At 39.7% G+C, this 18404-nt stretch overlaps 1 protein-coding gene across 2 annotated transcripts in view; it reads right to left on the reverse strand.

Moving 5' to 3' along the window:
• The window catches only part of cacna2d2a (calcium channel, voltage-dependent, alpha 2/delta subunit 2a), a 259138-nt gene that overhangs the window by 84881 nt on the left and 155853 nt on the right, over nt 1-18404 (reverse strand). For both annotated transcript variants that reach the window (XM_053636170.1, XM_053636169.1), the window contains exon 6: nt 4906-5044. In XM_053636170.1, the coding sequence (XP_053492145.1) occupies nt 4906-5044 (139 nt within the window). The remainder of the gene's footprint in view (nt 1-4905; nt 5045-18404) is intronic.

Raw genomic sequence — 18404 nt, forward strand, 5'->3', positions numbered from 1 at the left:
GGCTGTAATCCCAGCCTCCTATGCTTTGAGTAGGTGTCTACTATATTAAAGAGCAAATTCCGACGCTTACATTCAAACAGACATGTAAAGGCTCCTCCCACTATTTCCATCCTGATATCGTGCTCACCTCACATCCTTTCTGCCTTCTCCTTTGCTGCCACTCAGTAATAAGCGGTTATAATTAGACTAAAAACTGTTTGGCTGCTTGACCTGCACTAATTAGAAAGTTTGCAGACTTTGGCAGCGGAATTCAGTGCCAGCATAATGAGTCATAAAACGGTTCATTATGGCCGAGTCGGGCAACGCTTTCAATCTCAATAAATGGCCACAGAGCCCTGGCAGGCCAGTCTGAACAGGACGTGTGCGCCGATCGGCCCATTTCGCCCTGCAAAATAGAACAGTCACACTTTTTTACTCCAAGCTGTTAATATTATAGGCGCAGCTCGCCGTGCCTCTGTCTCAGTCGTCCTTCTTCTATCTCTCGATACGCCTGGATAAACTCCTGAATGGTTTCGGGAGATCATGGCGAGCGAACGGGCTGTGAAATTATTGCAAAAAAAAAAAACAGCAAAAAGGGGGGGGGAATGGAAAAAAGTCACAATTCCTTGGTTTTGTTTTGCAACATGGAAATAAATTTGCAGCTCACAGAGACTTTTGATCTTTATGACATTTTCTTATTTTGCACGACTATTTAAAGAACTCAATTAGACTCTGCGTCCATGGTGTGGCTTGTAAAACACAGTGATGTAAAAGAGAGTAATGCCGCCTTTTAACATGCTCCTTAGTGCAGCATTGTAATGTCCCCAGTGGCCTGCATTACAACATGACAGGGGTCTCTCGGAGCCACTCATGAGGTTACAGTGGCATTAAGTGGTAAGAAAGTGCCACTTATCGACTGCCTATGGTGACCTCAGACACGACAACAGCAGTAAAAAGCTCCCTGGCTGCCGAGAGCTTCAGCACTTAGCAGTTTCTTAGTCTGTATTGCACCTCAGATAGAGTAACTGTTAAAGGCTTCTTTTCTACTGATCATTTTGTCCAGTCTCCTGTTTTACACACAGGAGCCGTAAATGAACCTGAAAATTTGAACACTATTGTTAACCAAGCATGCCTGTGTGATTTTACTGAGATGACTGACATGTAATAAGCAGTCCATACAGGATTTCGCAAAGTTTTTTTGTGTGTGTGATTGTTGTGGCCAAAAACGCTGATTTGGCTTCATTTTTTTCTAAATTTGCAATGCGCTGATTTTTTCATGGTTTTTTTTTTTTTTTTTTTTTTTTAAGATGACTTGAATTGGCGAAATCGCAATTGCACGGAATTGTTTTGCACGGTCTTTCATAGTGATGTTTGTTGGTAAATGAATCCTTTTAACTGTACTCCTGGTTGACGCACGGGAATTGTAGAAGGGTTTGGATGAATGCGTGTTGTGATGACGTCACATGACGTGTCTTGGCCCAAATCTGTGGAAAATCTGCAGTAATTTTTAAAAATCGTGAGCTCCTCCGAATATTGCGGAGTTTCCTTGATACTTTCCTTGATAGTGAAAAGCTCTGCATGCATTTTTGCATTTGTACCACATGTTTCTTACATACACCTAATATGAAATGAGAAAACAGACAATTACACTAGTATTCCTACACACCTGCTTGGGTGCTTGGGCCCCCAAATAAAGCTCTAGTGCATAGTGTATTTCCTCCAGTTGTTTTTTTGCAATATACTCTGAATTGCTAACAAATATCCTTTACCTTTAATTTCAGAACTAGCCTTTCAAGAGAATACTGACCTACATAAACGTGACATTCTTTATTCCCTTCATAACCACAGACATTAAAAAGGTCTTGGCCTCCCTGTTTTCCTGATCTTTCCTCAGACAAACTCTATTTTCCCCAAGCACCAATGTTTCCTTTCTTCACCTCTTCACCTATAGTGGTTGAGCTAGAATTCCCATGAGCCACAACCTCACTTCTGTCTGATTCTGGTGGCAGCATCCTCGCAGACACTCACCTATTGATTAGCTACTTCCTCTGCCTACAGCCTGAATGATTATAGCTGTTTGAAGCCCTGGTAAGATTACAAATTATAAGCTTCATGATGTTGCTTTGCGTAATGCCTGTAGCATATCTTGACGTGTTTTTACTGATTGACAGACAGCATTCGCTTTCATGCCCAGTTACAAACAAATACGGCTCTGAAATGAACTCAGTTTGATTTGATTTGTTGAATATATTTTGGACTAAAACAGTGTCATAAAGAAATCTAGGTGTAGATTTAGATCCCTAGTGTGCAAGTCAAGAGGTGATAGCAGCAAGGAAAAACTCCCTGAGAGGACATGAGGAAGAAACCAGACTCAAAAGGGAATTCATCCAGTTCTGTGTGACGCTCGACAGTGTGATCATATACACCTATCAGCCATAACATTACAACCATCTGCCTAATATTGTGTAGGTCCCCTTCGTACCACCAAAATAACTCTGACCCGTCGAGGCATGGACTCCACAGGACCTCTGAACGTGTGCTGTGGTAAGTCCTGTAAGTTGCGAGGTCTTGTCTCCATGGATCAGACTTGTTTGTCCGGCACATCCCACAGATGCTTGATTGGACTGAGATCTGGGGAATTTGGAGGCCAAGTCACCACTTTGAACACTTTGTCACGTTCCTCATTGTGACTCCACAGACTTGGCCACCTTCTTCCATTGCTCCATGGTCCAGTTCTGAAGCCCATTGTAAGTGCTTTCGATAGGCAGTGGACAGGGGTCAGCATGGGCACTCTGCAGCTACTCAGCTCCGTATGCAGTAAGTAAGTGTGTTCTGACACTTTTCTATCATCGCCAGCATTAACTTTTTCAACAATTTGTGCTACAGTAGCTCTTCTGTGGGATCGGACCAGACGGGCTAGACTTCACTCCCCACTGGTTCACTGGTTGTCCTTCTTTGGACAGGTACGAACCACTGCATACCAGGAACACCCCACAAGACCTGCTGTTTTGGTGATGCTCTGACCCAGACGTCTAGCCAGCACAATTTGGCCCTTATCAAAATTGCTCTGATCCTTATGCTTGCCCATTTTTCTTGCTTCCAACATATCAATGTCAAGAACTGACTGTTCACTTGCTGCCTAATATATCCCACCCCTTGCCAGGTGCCATTGTAACGAGATAATCAATGTTATTCACGTCACCCATCAGTGGTTTTAATGTTATGGCTGATCAGTGTAAATAATTACAGTATACAATTGTAGAAGACTAAGTTCAAAGAGTGTTGAAAGGATGTTCGTTAGGAGCATATTCTGAATAAGAGTCCTGAGATGAGCACAGGACAGGTTTTATGATTACAGCAGCAGTTCTTATGTACAAATCTATAGTATTTAGGTTTATTTAGGATTATCCACTGCAGCAAGGGTGAGACTTGGGCATAAACTGTCTTAGCTTGTATTAAGTTGTAAGATATTAAATACCCGACTGTGTCTGGTCATAATCTAACTACAGACTGTATTAAAAAAAAAAGGTATGAAAACTAGTATAATTGAAGATTGAATTTAAATCACACATAAAATATACAACAGAAGAAAAATGTAAGTAGGACAGTTACTCCTATATTGTCTTACTCCAATTTTCTACACAAAAAATTAAACAAGGTTACTGAATTTATTTAATTCAACGCGTGCAGTATATCGGTTCAACATGACTGAATTGAGTTACATTAACAATTTGTTTTCGTACATCCAACATGATTTATTCATATATTTTCAATGCCCTGAATAAAATCGTACTCCACACTCTCACCTGAATTGAGGATCGAACCCTGGTTGCTGGCACTCTGCAACAGCCACATTACTGCTGCGCTATTCTACCACACATTTTAAACCATGTTAATTTAAATACTGTGGATACTGTATAGTACCTGTCAGTGCCAACATCCCCACAAGCTTTCACAATGAAATTGGTTTATGTTAATACCGAATCATATTAACTGATCAAGTTCAATTTACATGATTCAATTATAAAGTTGTTTAAATTAAGTTTAGCTTAGCAATGAAATCCCTTTTTTGATGTAAACCATACATAATATTTTTTTTCTTAAATCTAACCCAACCACATGTTCCATTTTTTTCAGTGTATCATCTCTAAGGATAGAGATAAGATAGCTGTTTAATCAAGGTCTCAAGGTTACCCAGTCCATCAAAAAGCACCTATAATGAAACAGCTGAACGTGGAGGGCATTCAGTAGTTCATTACGTCCGAATGTCTGCTCAACTGCTACCAGCATATAGAGTAGTTCACACAACAAATATCATGCTCATCACATCGGCCATGTTTAATATATACTAGTGTATGCTCTTTATTTTTATCATATACCATCGTATCTCAGCTGTCTAACACAGCATCTCGCAACTGATGACAATAACGAAAATGACTGACCAATGCATAGTCATGATAAGTTTTAAGTCTCTTTGCGTTCAATATAAATCCATCACTTACGCTGGCTTAAGGTTGGAAAAAAAAAAGAAGAATAAAATGCTCTGATCTATGTACTGATTTTTAGGATGCAGATAGCAGCAGTCTTTTTTGCCCCCTGAGTGAAGCAAGTTGTCTTTTCTCTTTTCAAAGAATCCCTAATATCATTTCTTATCACAGAATGAAGAAATTCTGCAGGGACTGTCAGAAAGAAAATCCAGCACAAAATCCAGATTGGATCAGATCAGAGGATTTTTTTGACTCTGTGGCTTGTCAGTTTAAAGTGAATTGAAAATAATTGAATAATATTTGGATGGCATCAAGGGTGATAGCTATAATCAAATGTGGTTGACTATGAATACTACTGAGTGTTTTACGTGTGTGTGTGTGTGTGTGTGTGTGTGTGTGTGTGTATGTGTGTCAGTGTAGACGTGATATCAGCACTCACAGCCCTTGTAGATGTCAGTTGGGATCTGTACGGCAGTGTAGGAGTAGTTGACTTTGTTTTTGAAATTGGGGTCATCCACAAATTCCAGTGAAATGGACTTCAGGTTATCCGACTGGATATCTTCGTTACTGTCTTCAGACTGAAACACAGAGACCAATACACACAACTTTACAAAAACATCAATAACGGTTAATGTTCTGATAACCCCATGCAATCAAATGCATCTTCCTTTAGACAGTCTCTTTAGATTCGCGCTCCTTTCAATCCCGTAACACAATGTAACGGGACATATCAAAGTGGGCGATAACCAGCCGAAATCAATTAGTGTGTGAAATGGCTATCGCTTTCGCACTGAACTCCAGGACGCCATTATCCCAGTCAATAACAAACCGCAAAATCACTGCAACAACAGCGCCCTGCTCCACTCCTTTAAGCTGCCACAGATACCATTAATTAGCATTTTAATTCATTTTCAGTCTCAAATCTGCATAGCCTGCTTCTGAAGAAACTTCAATAACAGAGAATGTCGAGGCAGCACAAAACTGACCAAATAATTGGATTGTAATAGCAAATCGTTTAACAAATGCCCTCATCGCACTGCATTATAAACAAACTGGGCCTGGTGTCCTGCAGTACATACGAAGCCAAACCCCAAAGAGGAATAATATGTAGTCCTCTTGCAGTATATTTTTATTCCTGCCCTTTCAGAAAGCACCTGTATATGAGGTTTATATATATATATATATATATATATATATATATATATATATATACATATATATATATATATATACACACACACACACACACACACACACACACACACACATACATACATACACACACACATACACACCCTTCAGACCCCTGTAAATGGTTTCCTAATAGTGATTTGATTCTGTATGTTGACATACTTCCTTTTGAAACAGGAAGTCACGTTCGGTCATGTTGAAGTGCTTTGACTGACTTACCCAACATCCAACGTTGTTCAAGATACGTCATTCCCCTGCCGTATCTAAACAAACCTGACAGTAGCTTAGAGAGCTAGCTAATCTTTCATGTTCTCTTACTGATGGCGTATAAAGATGGGATCGCATTCTCCCTCAGTCTGAGGATGCGACATAATGTCCTCCAACACCGAAGAGCTCCAAATTAGTTCAAAGCGCTGAAAAGTGTCTGCCACATAACTGTCACCTTGTACAAATTCCTCACGCTTTAAAACGAATACAATCCAACCATTTATTCTCACATAAGGGTTGGTTGGAGGAGGGAATAGCGCACAGCCAAAAATGTACCCTGCTAACTGCCAGTGCAGAGCAAGACCCTCGTCCGCAGGCGGGACGCATACGGTTCAAGAGAGCATTTATAATTGGATGATCACAAAGACATAGTATTGTATCCGCGTCCATTAGACTAAGGGACAGGTATATAGAGCTCTGTAACACACACACACACACACACCAGGTTCTACCAAGCCAGCCTTGACTGGATTGTTTGAACACTGACCCATGCATCAGCATTTCTAATCCCTTTCTAATTATTACCACCATTAGAATTATTAAGTGTTAGATCTGATACTTCATAATAGGTCTATTTAACTGTTTCTCTCTTTAAACTGTCTCTTTAAACCGAAAAAGTGCCATTTTTGACTACTTTTGGCAGAAGTTTTTCTATAGTTACAAAAACATACTCAGAAGCACAACATAGCTACATACTTGTATAAGGTTAGCTAAGTTTCTCGATACATTGAGAGATTTTCTTCCGGTTACCCTGACAGAAAGCATTAGCGCTGTCACGAAGCAGCTGAGGACACAAGTGCAGGTACTCAAAGACTTTAATGATCTAGGCAAACAGTACAAAGACGTGATCCAACGTCAGCGAACAGGCAAGGATCATGTGATGTGCAAACAGAATAAACAAGGGCAAGCAAGGTCAAAAACGTAAACAACAAAATGGAGTCAAAACCAGAGAACCACACAATGGAACAACGGCTTGGTATAGACTAGTACGAGAGACGCACACTGAATGTCCTTATATACTGCGCGGTTGCTGTGAAGGTGTGTGTAATCGGTAATCAGGTGAGCATGAACGTGAGAAAGTCTGGTAGTTCTCGACGGCCATGTTAGTAGGCCTGCGCCGTTTTCTGGGACGTGTAGTTCTATGCTGAGACCGGTGTTGCAATGACAGGCGTGTGTTTCAAGCATGGAAATCGAGCCAAGATATTATTAATGAGAGATGAGGAAAGGGGCGGGGTTTCCAGGGAGTCAGCTAATATTAGAGGAGTTGAAACACATGTGTGACTGTCAATCGTTCCAGATTAATATGATGATTGTCAGAGCTGATCATTTTTACTGAGGAAGTTTTACACTCCAACTTTGGCAAACCATGTCTTCGTGGAGCTCGCTTTGTGCACAGGACGCTGTCATAGCAACATTGTCATGCTGGAACAGATTTGGGCCTCTTAGTTCCAGTGAATAGAAATCTTACTACTACAACATACTAAGACATTCTACATGATTGTCTGCTTCCATCTTTGTAGCGACAGTTTGAAGAAGGCCCACATATAGGCGTGTCAATCAGGTGTCCACAAACATTTGGCCATACAGTGTATAATATCAAAAAGCTTAAGTGTGCAGTGCTCTGTTCTGATCTGCCTCTCCCTTTCTCTCTCTCTCTCTCTCTCTCTCTCAAGAGTCTATGTGTTTATTATGCATTAAAGGAAGTAAAAGAGTATTAAATTCTGAATAGGCCAGGATGCAGCTTACAAGCTGTATGGGGGGGGGGGGGGGGGGTAGAGGTTTTGGCATTAATGTGATATTTTGCACTCATTCTAGATAAACCGAAATGCCTGAAAAGCATCTATATTAATACATTTCCCCTGCTATGGTTTATACATTCAGCCATTTTTCAGATAAACACAAAGAACCTGGCAAGCATGTAATAACACACACACACCAGTTCTCTCTAAATACATACATCAGTGTATGGCTTGTGAATCAATATGGCTTCCATATAAATAATATGAATTAATAGATGCTTTATAACGTCTTCCTTTGATAGAATGCGGAATTCATCTGAGGAAAACACAGCGCTACATACTCTCATAAATAATCGACAAAATTGTTCCCATTAATAAATGGCCTTCTGACCCTAATCCCTCTTTTCGTAAGTGTATACACTTGCTCACACTCTAAGACAGAGAGAGAGAGAGAGAGAGAGAGAGAGAGAGAGAGAGAGATGTACCACGCAGTGATAGAGAGGCATGGGTTAATTGCATTTGACATGATAAAAAAACTGTTTGTTTTTCCCAAAATCACATTCAAACCTCCTGCCCAGTGCGAGAATTGATTTATGGCCTGTCTTTAATTGTCTATTAAAACGCAATTACAAGCTGCTGTTTAGATGAACAGAGAGAGGGTTCCGTTGATACCTCCTTGAATGTCAGTGTGATAAACACTCATAGACAGACACACACACACACACACACACACACACACACCAGAAACAGAGCCGGAAAAGATTACATCAGTATATGTTTTGCCAATAAGAATCTAATTGCACAGAATTATAGAGAACTTAGATAGTCATTATGTATAAATTTTTATTTATTTATTTATTTATTTTTTACATGAACTTGAATTCCTAATGCAACAAATGAAGTTTGTGCTTTCACATAAATATGATTTCATGCAAAAGAAGCCAGCATTTTCACCTGCACTTACTCAGTGCGGTTACTCAGACAGAACGTCTGCGCTTTACTGTTTCAGCAGGCTGAATCCACTTAGCTGCACTATCAACGCGGCCGTTTCTGCTCACTCAGCTGTAAATCCCACCAATCAATATTGCTGAGCCACATTAAAACGGCCTCGATCTGCAGCGCCTCACTCCTGTCTGAGGTAAAAGCCTTGATGCTGTCTATCACACAGACGTTTACACTGATTTAAACACAAACGTTCTCTGAATCAGTTATAACCCCTTCACTGCATTGAATAGCAACTGAAAATTGACGTAAAATGTCCCATGTAGCACAACATTTGCCTCTTGGCATATGATTTGACCACATTTGTGGCTATTTATGAAACAATAAAGCTGATTGGCTTTAAAATGTCCTCTGTTCTCGAGGAGACCGGCTGAGTGTCCTTTATTTGTTTATTTTTCAGCCTGACTGTCATCCCGCCGAGAGTATTCACACCCCCCCCCCCCCCCACCCCACCCCATCCACCTCTTATAGTAGAGCCCAATCATAATTAACCAAGGCAGCTTCTAATTAGGAGCTAAAAATCCACACAGGAAAGACTGATTGGTTCATTTTCTCCAGCCATACACCACCTGTTTTGCTCGATTCATTACCCAATTTGTTAATTTTATCTCCTCGTTTTCCAGGTTTAATTAAAGGTTGCAGGGGCCAAGAATGACATTTTGAAGACTCTTTCAGCCCCGTTTTTACCTTTCAGGGGTGTACCTTAATCACAAGCATCACATATGTGCTCCCCTCTTGCCAACTAAAGGTGTATGTGCGGATGGAGGATTTGGGACAACTTTTGACTCTTAGTCAAAAAAGCTCTTAACAGGCTTGTTATTAGCACTAAGCGTAATAATAATGCAGACATGTAGAACCAGAAACTGTTCCCAAACTGTATGTTAACCTTAACAGAACTGCCTATCAAAGGTCTGACACCTCAAAGCTGTACAAGATATATTTGCAGAAGAAGGAGACAGTTTAGTCTGTAATAACTGACTCATCGAGCTTCCCTGAGAACACCTGGATATATGGTTTCAGAATGGCGGGGGGGACCACCTCGGGAAAGTCCAGCTCTGGACAGTCCAGTCCCTTTCTGAAAACTGCCTGATAAAGTATACACTATGTGCCTAAAAGTATATGTAGACCTGACCATTGCCTCTATATGTGAATAATTTGTATGCTGTATCATTATAATTTCCTTTCAGTGGAACTAAGCGGCCGAGCCTATACATATTCCAGCATAATAATACCCCACTGCACAAAGTGAGTTCCATGAAGACATAGTTTGCTTGGAAAGTTGGTTTGGAAGAATTCAAGTGGCCTGCACAGAGCCCTGACCTCAACCCCTTATAACTTTGGGATTAACTGGAGCGCTGAACCAGGCCTTCTTGCCTATCAACAGCCCCCAACTTGAGAGAGAGAGGGAAAAAGGGAGAGGCAGAACAGTACAGAGCACTGCATGCTTAACCTTTTTCATATTATACACTATATGGGCAAATATTTGTGAGCACCTGACCAGCACACGCATATGCGGGCCTTCTCCAAACATTTGCCACATGGTTGGAAGCACAAAATTGTCTATAATGCCTTTGTATGCAGTAGCATTAAGAATTCCCCTTTACTGGAACTAAGGGGTCCAAACATGTTCCAGGATGACGACGCCCCTGTGCATAAAGCGAGCTTCATGAAGGCATGGTTTGCCAAGGTGGAGTGGAAGAACTCGATTGTTCTGCACAGAACCCTGACCTCAACCCCTTTTATACCTTTGGAATGAACTGGAACGCTGACTGTGAAGGAGGCCTTCTAGCCCAACATCAGTGCCTGACCTCACATCAGTGCCTGACCCAGCTCTTGTGGCTGAATAATCACAAATCCCCACAGCTACGCTCCAAAAATCTAGTGGAAAGCCTTCCCAGAAGAGTGACGGTTATAATAACACCAAAAGTAGACTAAATCCATAATGCCCATGGTTGTGGAATGGGATGTTCAGCAAGCACATATGGGTGTAATGGTCAGGTGTTCACATAATTTTGGCAATATAGTGTATATGTGTATTATTGTGTTGCAATTTCCTCTAATTAAACCTAGTTAAATATACATATGTAAACACAGAGACAAAGTGTCTTAGTATGGCACCCTAATGCACCTTAGCACAAATTCTACAAGCTGTACTGGAGGGATAAACATCATTCTTCCAAAAGATATTTCTGTCTAACATCTACCATAGGTGTTCAAGTGGGTCACCGTGAAGGCCCTAGCATGTGATTTACATCATTTTCATACTCATCAAACCCCTCATTGAGCCCTCATGCCCTGTGGATAGGCCACCTGGATGATGCGACAGCATCACCACACATCAGCTAATAGTGTAGAGGAGAGGAGAGTGATGTAGCCAATTCAGGGATGGAGATTATTAGGGGGCCATGATAGAGAAGAGCCAATGGGGGAATTTCATCAGGACAGCAGGGTTATACCCCTAATCTTTACAAGAAGTGTCCTGGGATTTTTAATGATCATAGACAGTCAGGATCTCAGTTTAAAGTCTCATCTGAAAGACAGCGCTGAAAGACAGTGTTTTTACAGCACAGTGTCCCCATCACTATACTGGGGCATTAGAACCCACACAAACCACAGGGTGAGCACCCCCTGCTGGCCTCCCTAATACCCCATCCAGCAGCAACCTTAGTTTTTGCCAGGAGGTCTCCCATCCAGGTACTGGCCAGGCTCAACCCTGCTTAGCAGCAATAGGAAACCAGGTGAGAACTGCAGGGAGATATGGCTCTGATCATATCATAGGATAGGATAAAGGTCATCAGTCAGAATAGCTTTGTATTGCTTTGTAGTGACCCTCTCTCTAAGGGAACAAGTTAACCCAAACCATGGCATCAGAATTCCCACACAGCCTCCAGCACTTCCTTTCATATATCACACACCTCTACATTACAATTCACACCAACATAAATGTTCCATTATTACACTGAACAGTTGCACTTTGAACTTAATGATGGTCCAAGCATTATGGTTTGAGATGACAGAATTGCCAGATAGAAACTTATAATTCCAAGGTCTCAATGCACTTTTAACACAAAGTACATAATTTGTTACACTTATTTCCCTGGAGTTAAAAAGCACTTTTACCTGTGTACTTTATAGAAACAACAGGTTTACTCTTCGATCATGGTGTTAAAAAGGGAAATGGAGTAGATGACATTTGTAAGTCCCTTTGACTCAAACACAATTTCTGAGACAAAGCAAGACATTCATTTGTGTAGGAGTGAAACTATTAACTTTGTGTGTATGTGGGTTTTTTTTTTAATAGTATCACATTTATATTGTCTCCAAAAATTTATATTTATGGCATTTGGCAGATGCCCTTATCCAGAGCGACTTACAATTTTATATATATATATATATATATATATATATATATATATATATATATATATATATATATATATATATATATATATATATATATATATATATATATATACACAACTGAGCAATTGAGGGTTAAGGGCCTTACTCAAGGACCCAGCAGTGATAGCTTGGTGGTGCTGGGATTTGAACTCACATCCTTCAGATCAGAAGTCCAACATCCTAACCACTGAGATTTTTTTTTGTTGCAATATTTATTTGATTATACAGCGGGTCCAAACTTCTGAGACCACACTGAAAATCTGGGATTTCCCCCTCTATAAAATAGGAATTAAACAGAAGGTTTTGGAATTCTGAAATATTTAAAACAAAGAAAGTCAATGTTCAATATCTTGAACACTTCATATTTAAGATTCTACATTATTTCTAGGTCCCTGTTTAAATGGTAGCACATTTTGTGATATTGACCGTGTTAACTGCTTTGTACAAAAGGTCAGATTTTCCCCATGTCTAATCTCTTCTATTGAAACTCGTGTTCAGACGTCACGCCGATGGATTTGATCTAAAATGGATCATAAGGTTCTGAACAAACTTGTGGAGTCCATGCCAGCTCGAGCACGCTGTCATTAAAGCAAAAAGGGGACATACCGAATACTAAGAAACTCTGAAATTCATGTCAATATTTCAAAGATTCTACTTTTCACTCAAGTTGTTGTCAGTAATACAATTTGTAATGAAAATCGTTGTATTAAATTAGAAAACAATGCAAAATTTTCACCAGTGGTCGCAGACATTTGGACCCCACTGTATTTTAGACAATGTTAAAATAAATGAGTTTATGGTAAATGGGTTGCACTTTTTAACCTTTACACTCATTCTCATTCACACCAACGTGTTAGCTTGCCATTGACTTGAGCAACTTGGGGTTCAACTTTGTCATGTGGGGTCATGTGGGCCAAGAATTGAACCACCAACCCTATGATTAGTGGACAACCCGCTCTACCACCCAAGCCACAGCCGCCCAGTTATTTATGTACTCAGATATACAGTAAGACACCAAAAACACATTTAATATCATCAACTAAAGTTGCCAGGTTATAGGCCTATCTTCAGAATTCCGTCTTTTATAAAAATATTACAAAAAAACTTTTACACATAAAATAATGCACTTTTACAAAATGATTTTGTAGACACCAGAATGTCACTTCACGTCATGAAATAAAGCCAAAGAAATAAAGTTTCCTTCTACTTTCTAGAAGCAAAATTTAGAGGAATAGTTGAGACAATTCTTATAATGTACATTTTATGTATATTATATATTGTGGGTCATCAATAAAACTACTAAGTCGACTGACTACTTTTCAGCTTTTCCCCGTAATTCATTACAGATTCACATTTTCAGACTGTTTTTTAAATAATAAATAAATAAATAAATAAATAAATAAAGCAACAGCCATTGTTTTTTTCAGGTACAGTTTGGTACAAGGTTTATTCTTTCTTGACCTTGACAGTACCAATGACACTTATTAGCATTATAGATTTGTTTTCGATGTTTACCCTTCCTTGCATTTATCACTATTTTATTTTAAAATATAAATATATAAGCTATTTTAATATAGCATTTCGTATGTAAATTAATATAGCTATTTTTATTTAATCCAGGGTTCTACATATATAAACCTTTGGTGGGTAGTCACAATTCATTTTATTATAATAAAAGTAGATCAGAATCTAATAATAATAATAATAATAATAATAATAATAATAATAATAATCTTCAAGCAACCTTAAATAAAGTGACCTGGTTTTAACACAAATGTTGCCATGGTGATGTCCCACTCAGAGTGACAGAACATGTAACATAAGTATATGCATGCTGATTGTGTGATTACTAGCTCTGTATTTAAAGGTCTCATGACAACTAATCCGTGTCTTTTGGCTCAGCTATCTACCCATAATGATTTCTAATGTCTAGTGACTACACCAAGTCCATATGGTGTTTGTTATACTGTTACACTGCATGTGTGAGTGTGTATGAACAAGCAAGGGAGATGCTCAAGTGATCAAGATATATTTGAGGTTTGTGCGACGTAAAAGATCTCATGTTTAAGAAGATCTCCAGAAGGGAACTGAATTGTGGCGGCTCTTTGTCGGAATGTTACTAGTGTGTATAATGTACAGTATGAATCAATACAATCATTACAATGGACTGTTAAGGTCGATGCTGGAAAATCACCATGTGTCCAAAAACAACATTATAATGTAATTAATTTATAGACCGAGTATAATTTTTACGTTTTAGATTACGTTTACAAACAATTCAAAACATAGGCTCATGCTGATGTCAGCTTGATGTTGCTGAGCTATTAGTTATTTCTCTGTCATTTATTCTGATGGAACGCCCTCCAGAAAGCAGATGTTGGTGGTTTAGCGTAAATAACATTGTGCTCTTGGGCCACTGACAAACGAATCAATTACAGGTGAAGTCATTTTACCATCTGGGTTTATAAAGATATCGTTTGATTTTGAAGTACTGAGGACTTCTTTTTTTGTTGTTTTCCAATTCAAATTTATCTTGCTGGTACATATGCATGTCTATGTCAGGGTTTGTTTGAGAAAGTGCTGCTGTATTTTGTACTATATGTTTGACTTGCTGTATTGCCAAGGTTTTCTCCAAAAGAGCAATTTAGTTGATAATTTGGCAAAATATTTATGAGGTGTTGAGGAATTTGTGTTTGTGTTGTGTTGGCTTGTAGTCATACAAGTGTAAATGCAAGCATTTAGTCCCCGGAATTGCCTCAGAGATGTGTGAAAGAGGTGTGAATGAGGCCTTGTTTATAGTTCTGCTTCTGCACATTTGTCTGCCTCCATATATTGTTACATAACGTGTATGTCTAATCTAAGGGGGCAGAAAATGAAAACAACATGAAATCCTTGTGCTTCCAGCAGAATGAATGAAAGCGCTTTAATCCTATAGTAGTTACTTCTGGGCTCTAAATCACTGATATTGAATTAAAGTTTGGGATTTTTCACATTTTCTCCACATAGAAAGAGAAGTCAATGACTCATGTGGATATCATGTATAAAATCAGAATATATAATAACCCCGTTTGTCACAACTGCTCCATCCCCCGGCTACTCCAACTCCCAGAATCCAAAATATGTAAATGTTCAGATTTGTCTGTTTTTAAATTGCCTCTACCTGTTGCTAATTCCTTCACTTATTGGCCACTCTTTTAGCAACACCTGTACACCTGCTAATTCATGCAATTACCCAATCAGCCAATCATGTGGCAGCAGTGTGATGCATAAAATAATGCAGATACAAGTCAAGAGCTTCAGTTAATGTTCACATCAAACATCAGAATGGTGGGGAAGCAGTGTGATCTCCATTACTTTTTCCATGGCATCATTGCTGGTGGGCAGAATGGATGAATGAAAAAAACCTTCCAGTAAGTGGCAGTTCTGTGGGCAGAAATGCCATGTTGAAGAGAGAGTGCAGAGAAGAATGGCCAGACTGGTGTGAACTGACCGGAAGGCTAGAGTAAATTACATAACCACTACTTACAACTGTCGAGCATATAAAAGCATCTCTGAACCCACAACACATTGAACCTTGAGGTGCAACAGAAGACTAAATCGAGTTCTACTTCTGTCAGCCAAGAACAGGAATCTGAGGCTACAGTAGGCATGGGTTCACAAAAACTGGACAGCTGAAGACTGGAAAAATGTCGCCTGGTCTGATGAATCCTGATTTCTGCTGAGACATGCAGATGGTAGGGTCAGAATTTGACATCAACAGCATGAATCCATGAATCCAAACTGCCTTGTGTCAACAGTCCAGGTTGGTGGTGTAATGATGTGGGAAATAATTTCTTAGCACACATTGGGCCCCTTAATACAACGGAGCATCATTTAAATGCCACAGCCTATCTCAGTATTGTTACTGACCACGTGGATCCCTTTATCGACACAATTTACCCATCTAATAATGGCTATTTCCGGAGTGATAATGCACCATGTCACAAAGTACAATCGTATCAAACTCAGTGGCCTCCTCGATCACCAGATCTGAATCCAATACAGGACCTTTAGGTGGTAAAATGGGAAATTTGCAGGACAAATAAGCAGCTGAAAAATCTGCATTAATTGTCAATATGGACCAAATCTCAAAGGATTTCCAACACTTTGTGTAATTCATCCCATTAAGAATTAAGGGTGGTCCTACCCAGTATTAGTACTATGTTCCTAATATACAAGTCTTCTTCACTAAGTATATGTATGCTCTTCACCTACAATATTAAACCTGTATTGTCTGCTTGTCAGGTTGTTTTCCTGTGTGTGGTCTTTGCCCTGGCTGTTCTGGATTTATTCTTCTGTTTTGCCCCTTTTGCTCAGTCGCGCTGCTTAATTCTGGTTTCATGGTTTTGACTTTTTGCTTTGTTTTTAGATGACTCGTTTGCTTACCTCAGACTTTCATTTTTGGCGGGTTTTAACCTGGAGTCGTCTCTGCTTAGTTTGCCAAAACCTGAGATTCAGCTAACATATGGTGATAGCAGATTCAGAAAAGTTCTCAGAAAGTGTGGTTATTCAACAACAACAATAACTATGCGCCCAGTGAGCTTTAGTAGAGGAGCTCGCCAGCCAGATCGCCAGCCGTTCACTTCCATTGCTCCCACTGTTCCAGAACTTACTACACATCTTTCCCACCTCAAGTTCATTGGACCATTAACTTACTCATTTTACCTCTCCTGGAGAACTATAATGCTGAGCCATCTTGACGCAAAGGGTTTTCATTTTAACGCTTTCACAAAGCTCCCATGTTCTGACTCTGCTTGGATTACCCTCATCATTTGTCCATTTACTGGGAGGACACAAGACTGAGCCAATGCCATCTGGAATAAGGATAGTAAAGTTATGAGATATGCGACGATGTTCTTGATTTCCACAACTGAAAGTCTTTTGTCACTATCTCAAGGGTCACATTCAGCTGCTAAAAACATCTTGGTTGGATTTTAGTATGGTGGCTGCCAGTAGTGGCTATAAGCAGCTCTTGCCATGGCTTACAGAAGGGGTCTAAAATCAGATTTAGTTACTGAACAGGCTTATAACTGGCTTGTTAGGACTCTTTAATAAACTTGCCTGAATAATCTATATTCTGACTGAATAACCTCCTGTGAGAAATGCCAATGGAGAGGCAGGCCAATTCGGTCATCCAGGATTCATTCACCCACTAACATGGTGAGCCGGATCCGTGAGAGTTTCATATCTTCTACATTCCAGTTGTTTGTGGTTCTGCACTGCAGAAAGTCTCCCTACTCCAGCCGTGACTGACTCTGGAGTTGCAAGGAATTTCATATTAGCGCATTTTGGGTCCCCCCTGGCTCTGCAATCATAACCACCATATCTGCTGGAACAAATTAGACATTGTTTCATGGCCAGACTCTTGTATGCAGTCATTTGTTTCTGCTGAGAGCCCAACAGACCAGGAACATTTAGAGATCCCTGTCCATTGTAACAACCTTTCAGAGGTCTTTAGTAAGAGCAAGGCCAATGCATGTCCCCCACACCATCTATATGATTGATATACTGAGGTAGTCGATGGTTCCATACCTTCAAGATATAATACCTGATCCCTTATTCTCAGTTGAATGAAAGGCTATGAAAGGCTACACTTGGTTTACATTAAGTCTCCAGTAGCTGCAGGTTTGTTTGTGGAGTAGAAAGGAAGAGGTCTTCATCCTTGTTTTGATTATAGGGAACTTAATAACACCTCCTATGCTCTCCTATTAACTTCCCCCATCATTTCACATCATTTTTTTTCCAGCTGTATTATTGTGACCGTTAGGTATAAAAAAAAAACTAAAAAACAAACCCCAGCAGTCATCCAGCATTTAAATGGCAAAGAAAAGCCAACATATAACTGAAGCATATCTCCATGCTCGAAGCAACATGTGAGCCATCAATCTCAGAAAACCTCAAGATGCTTTTGGGAAAATCCAACATCTGTCCATGCATTCTCATTAGACTAGCTAATTATGGAGCGATAGGACTGGAGGGATGAAAAGTACAGGCGACTGAAAGAGGGAACAGACTACTGGATCGTGGGTAGAGAGGAGAAGAGACTTAAAAAAACAGTACAAAAAGAAGGGAATGGAAAGTGTGGACATCATTATGAGAAGAAGTAAGGAACCTCATGTTCATCAAAATGGATCTTACATTATTACAAGGTAGGATGACTCTGAGGTTTGGTTATTCTTGTATCCTGAGCTTGTAGTTCTTACTCCATTGGATAGTTGAGAAGAGAAAGTTTATCAGAAAAAGGTGGGGGAAAAGTAATGCATTTCAGATGTTTCCTAAGTTCCCTTTTTAGGTAATG

This window comes from Ictalurus furcatus, chromosome 11 (assembly GCF_023375685.1).
Source record: "Ictalurus furcatus strain D&B chromosome 11, Billie_1.0, whole genome shotgun sequence".
In the NCBI taxonomy this organism is placed as follows: domain Eukaryota; kingdom Metazoa; phylum Chordata; class Actinopteri; order Siluriformes; family Ictaluridae; genus Ictalurus; species Ictalurus furcatus.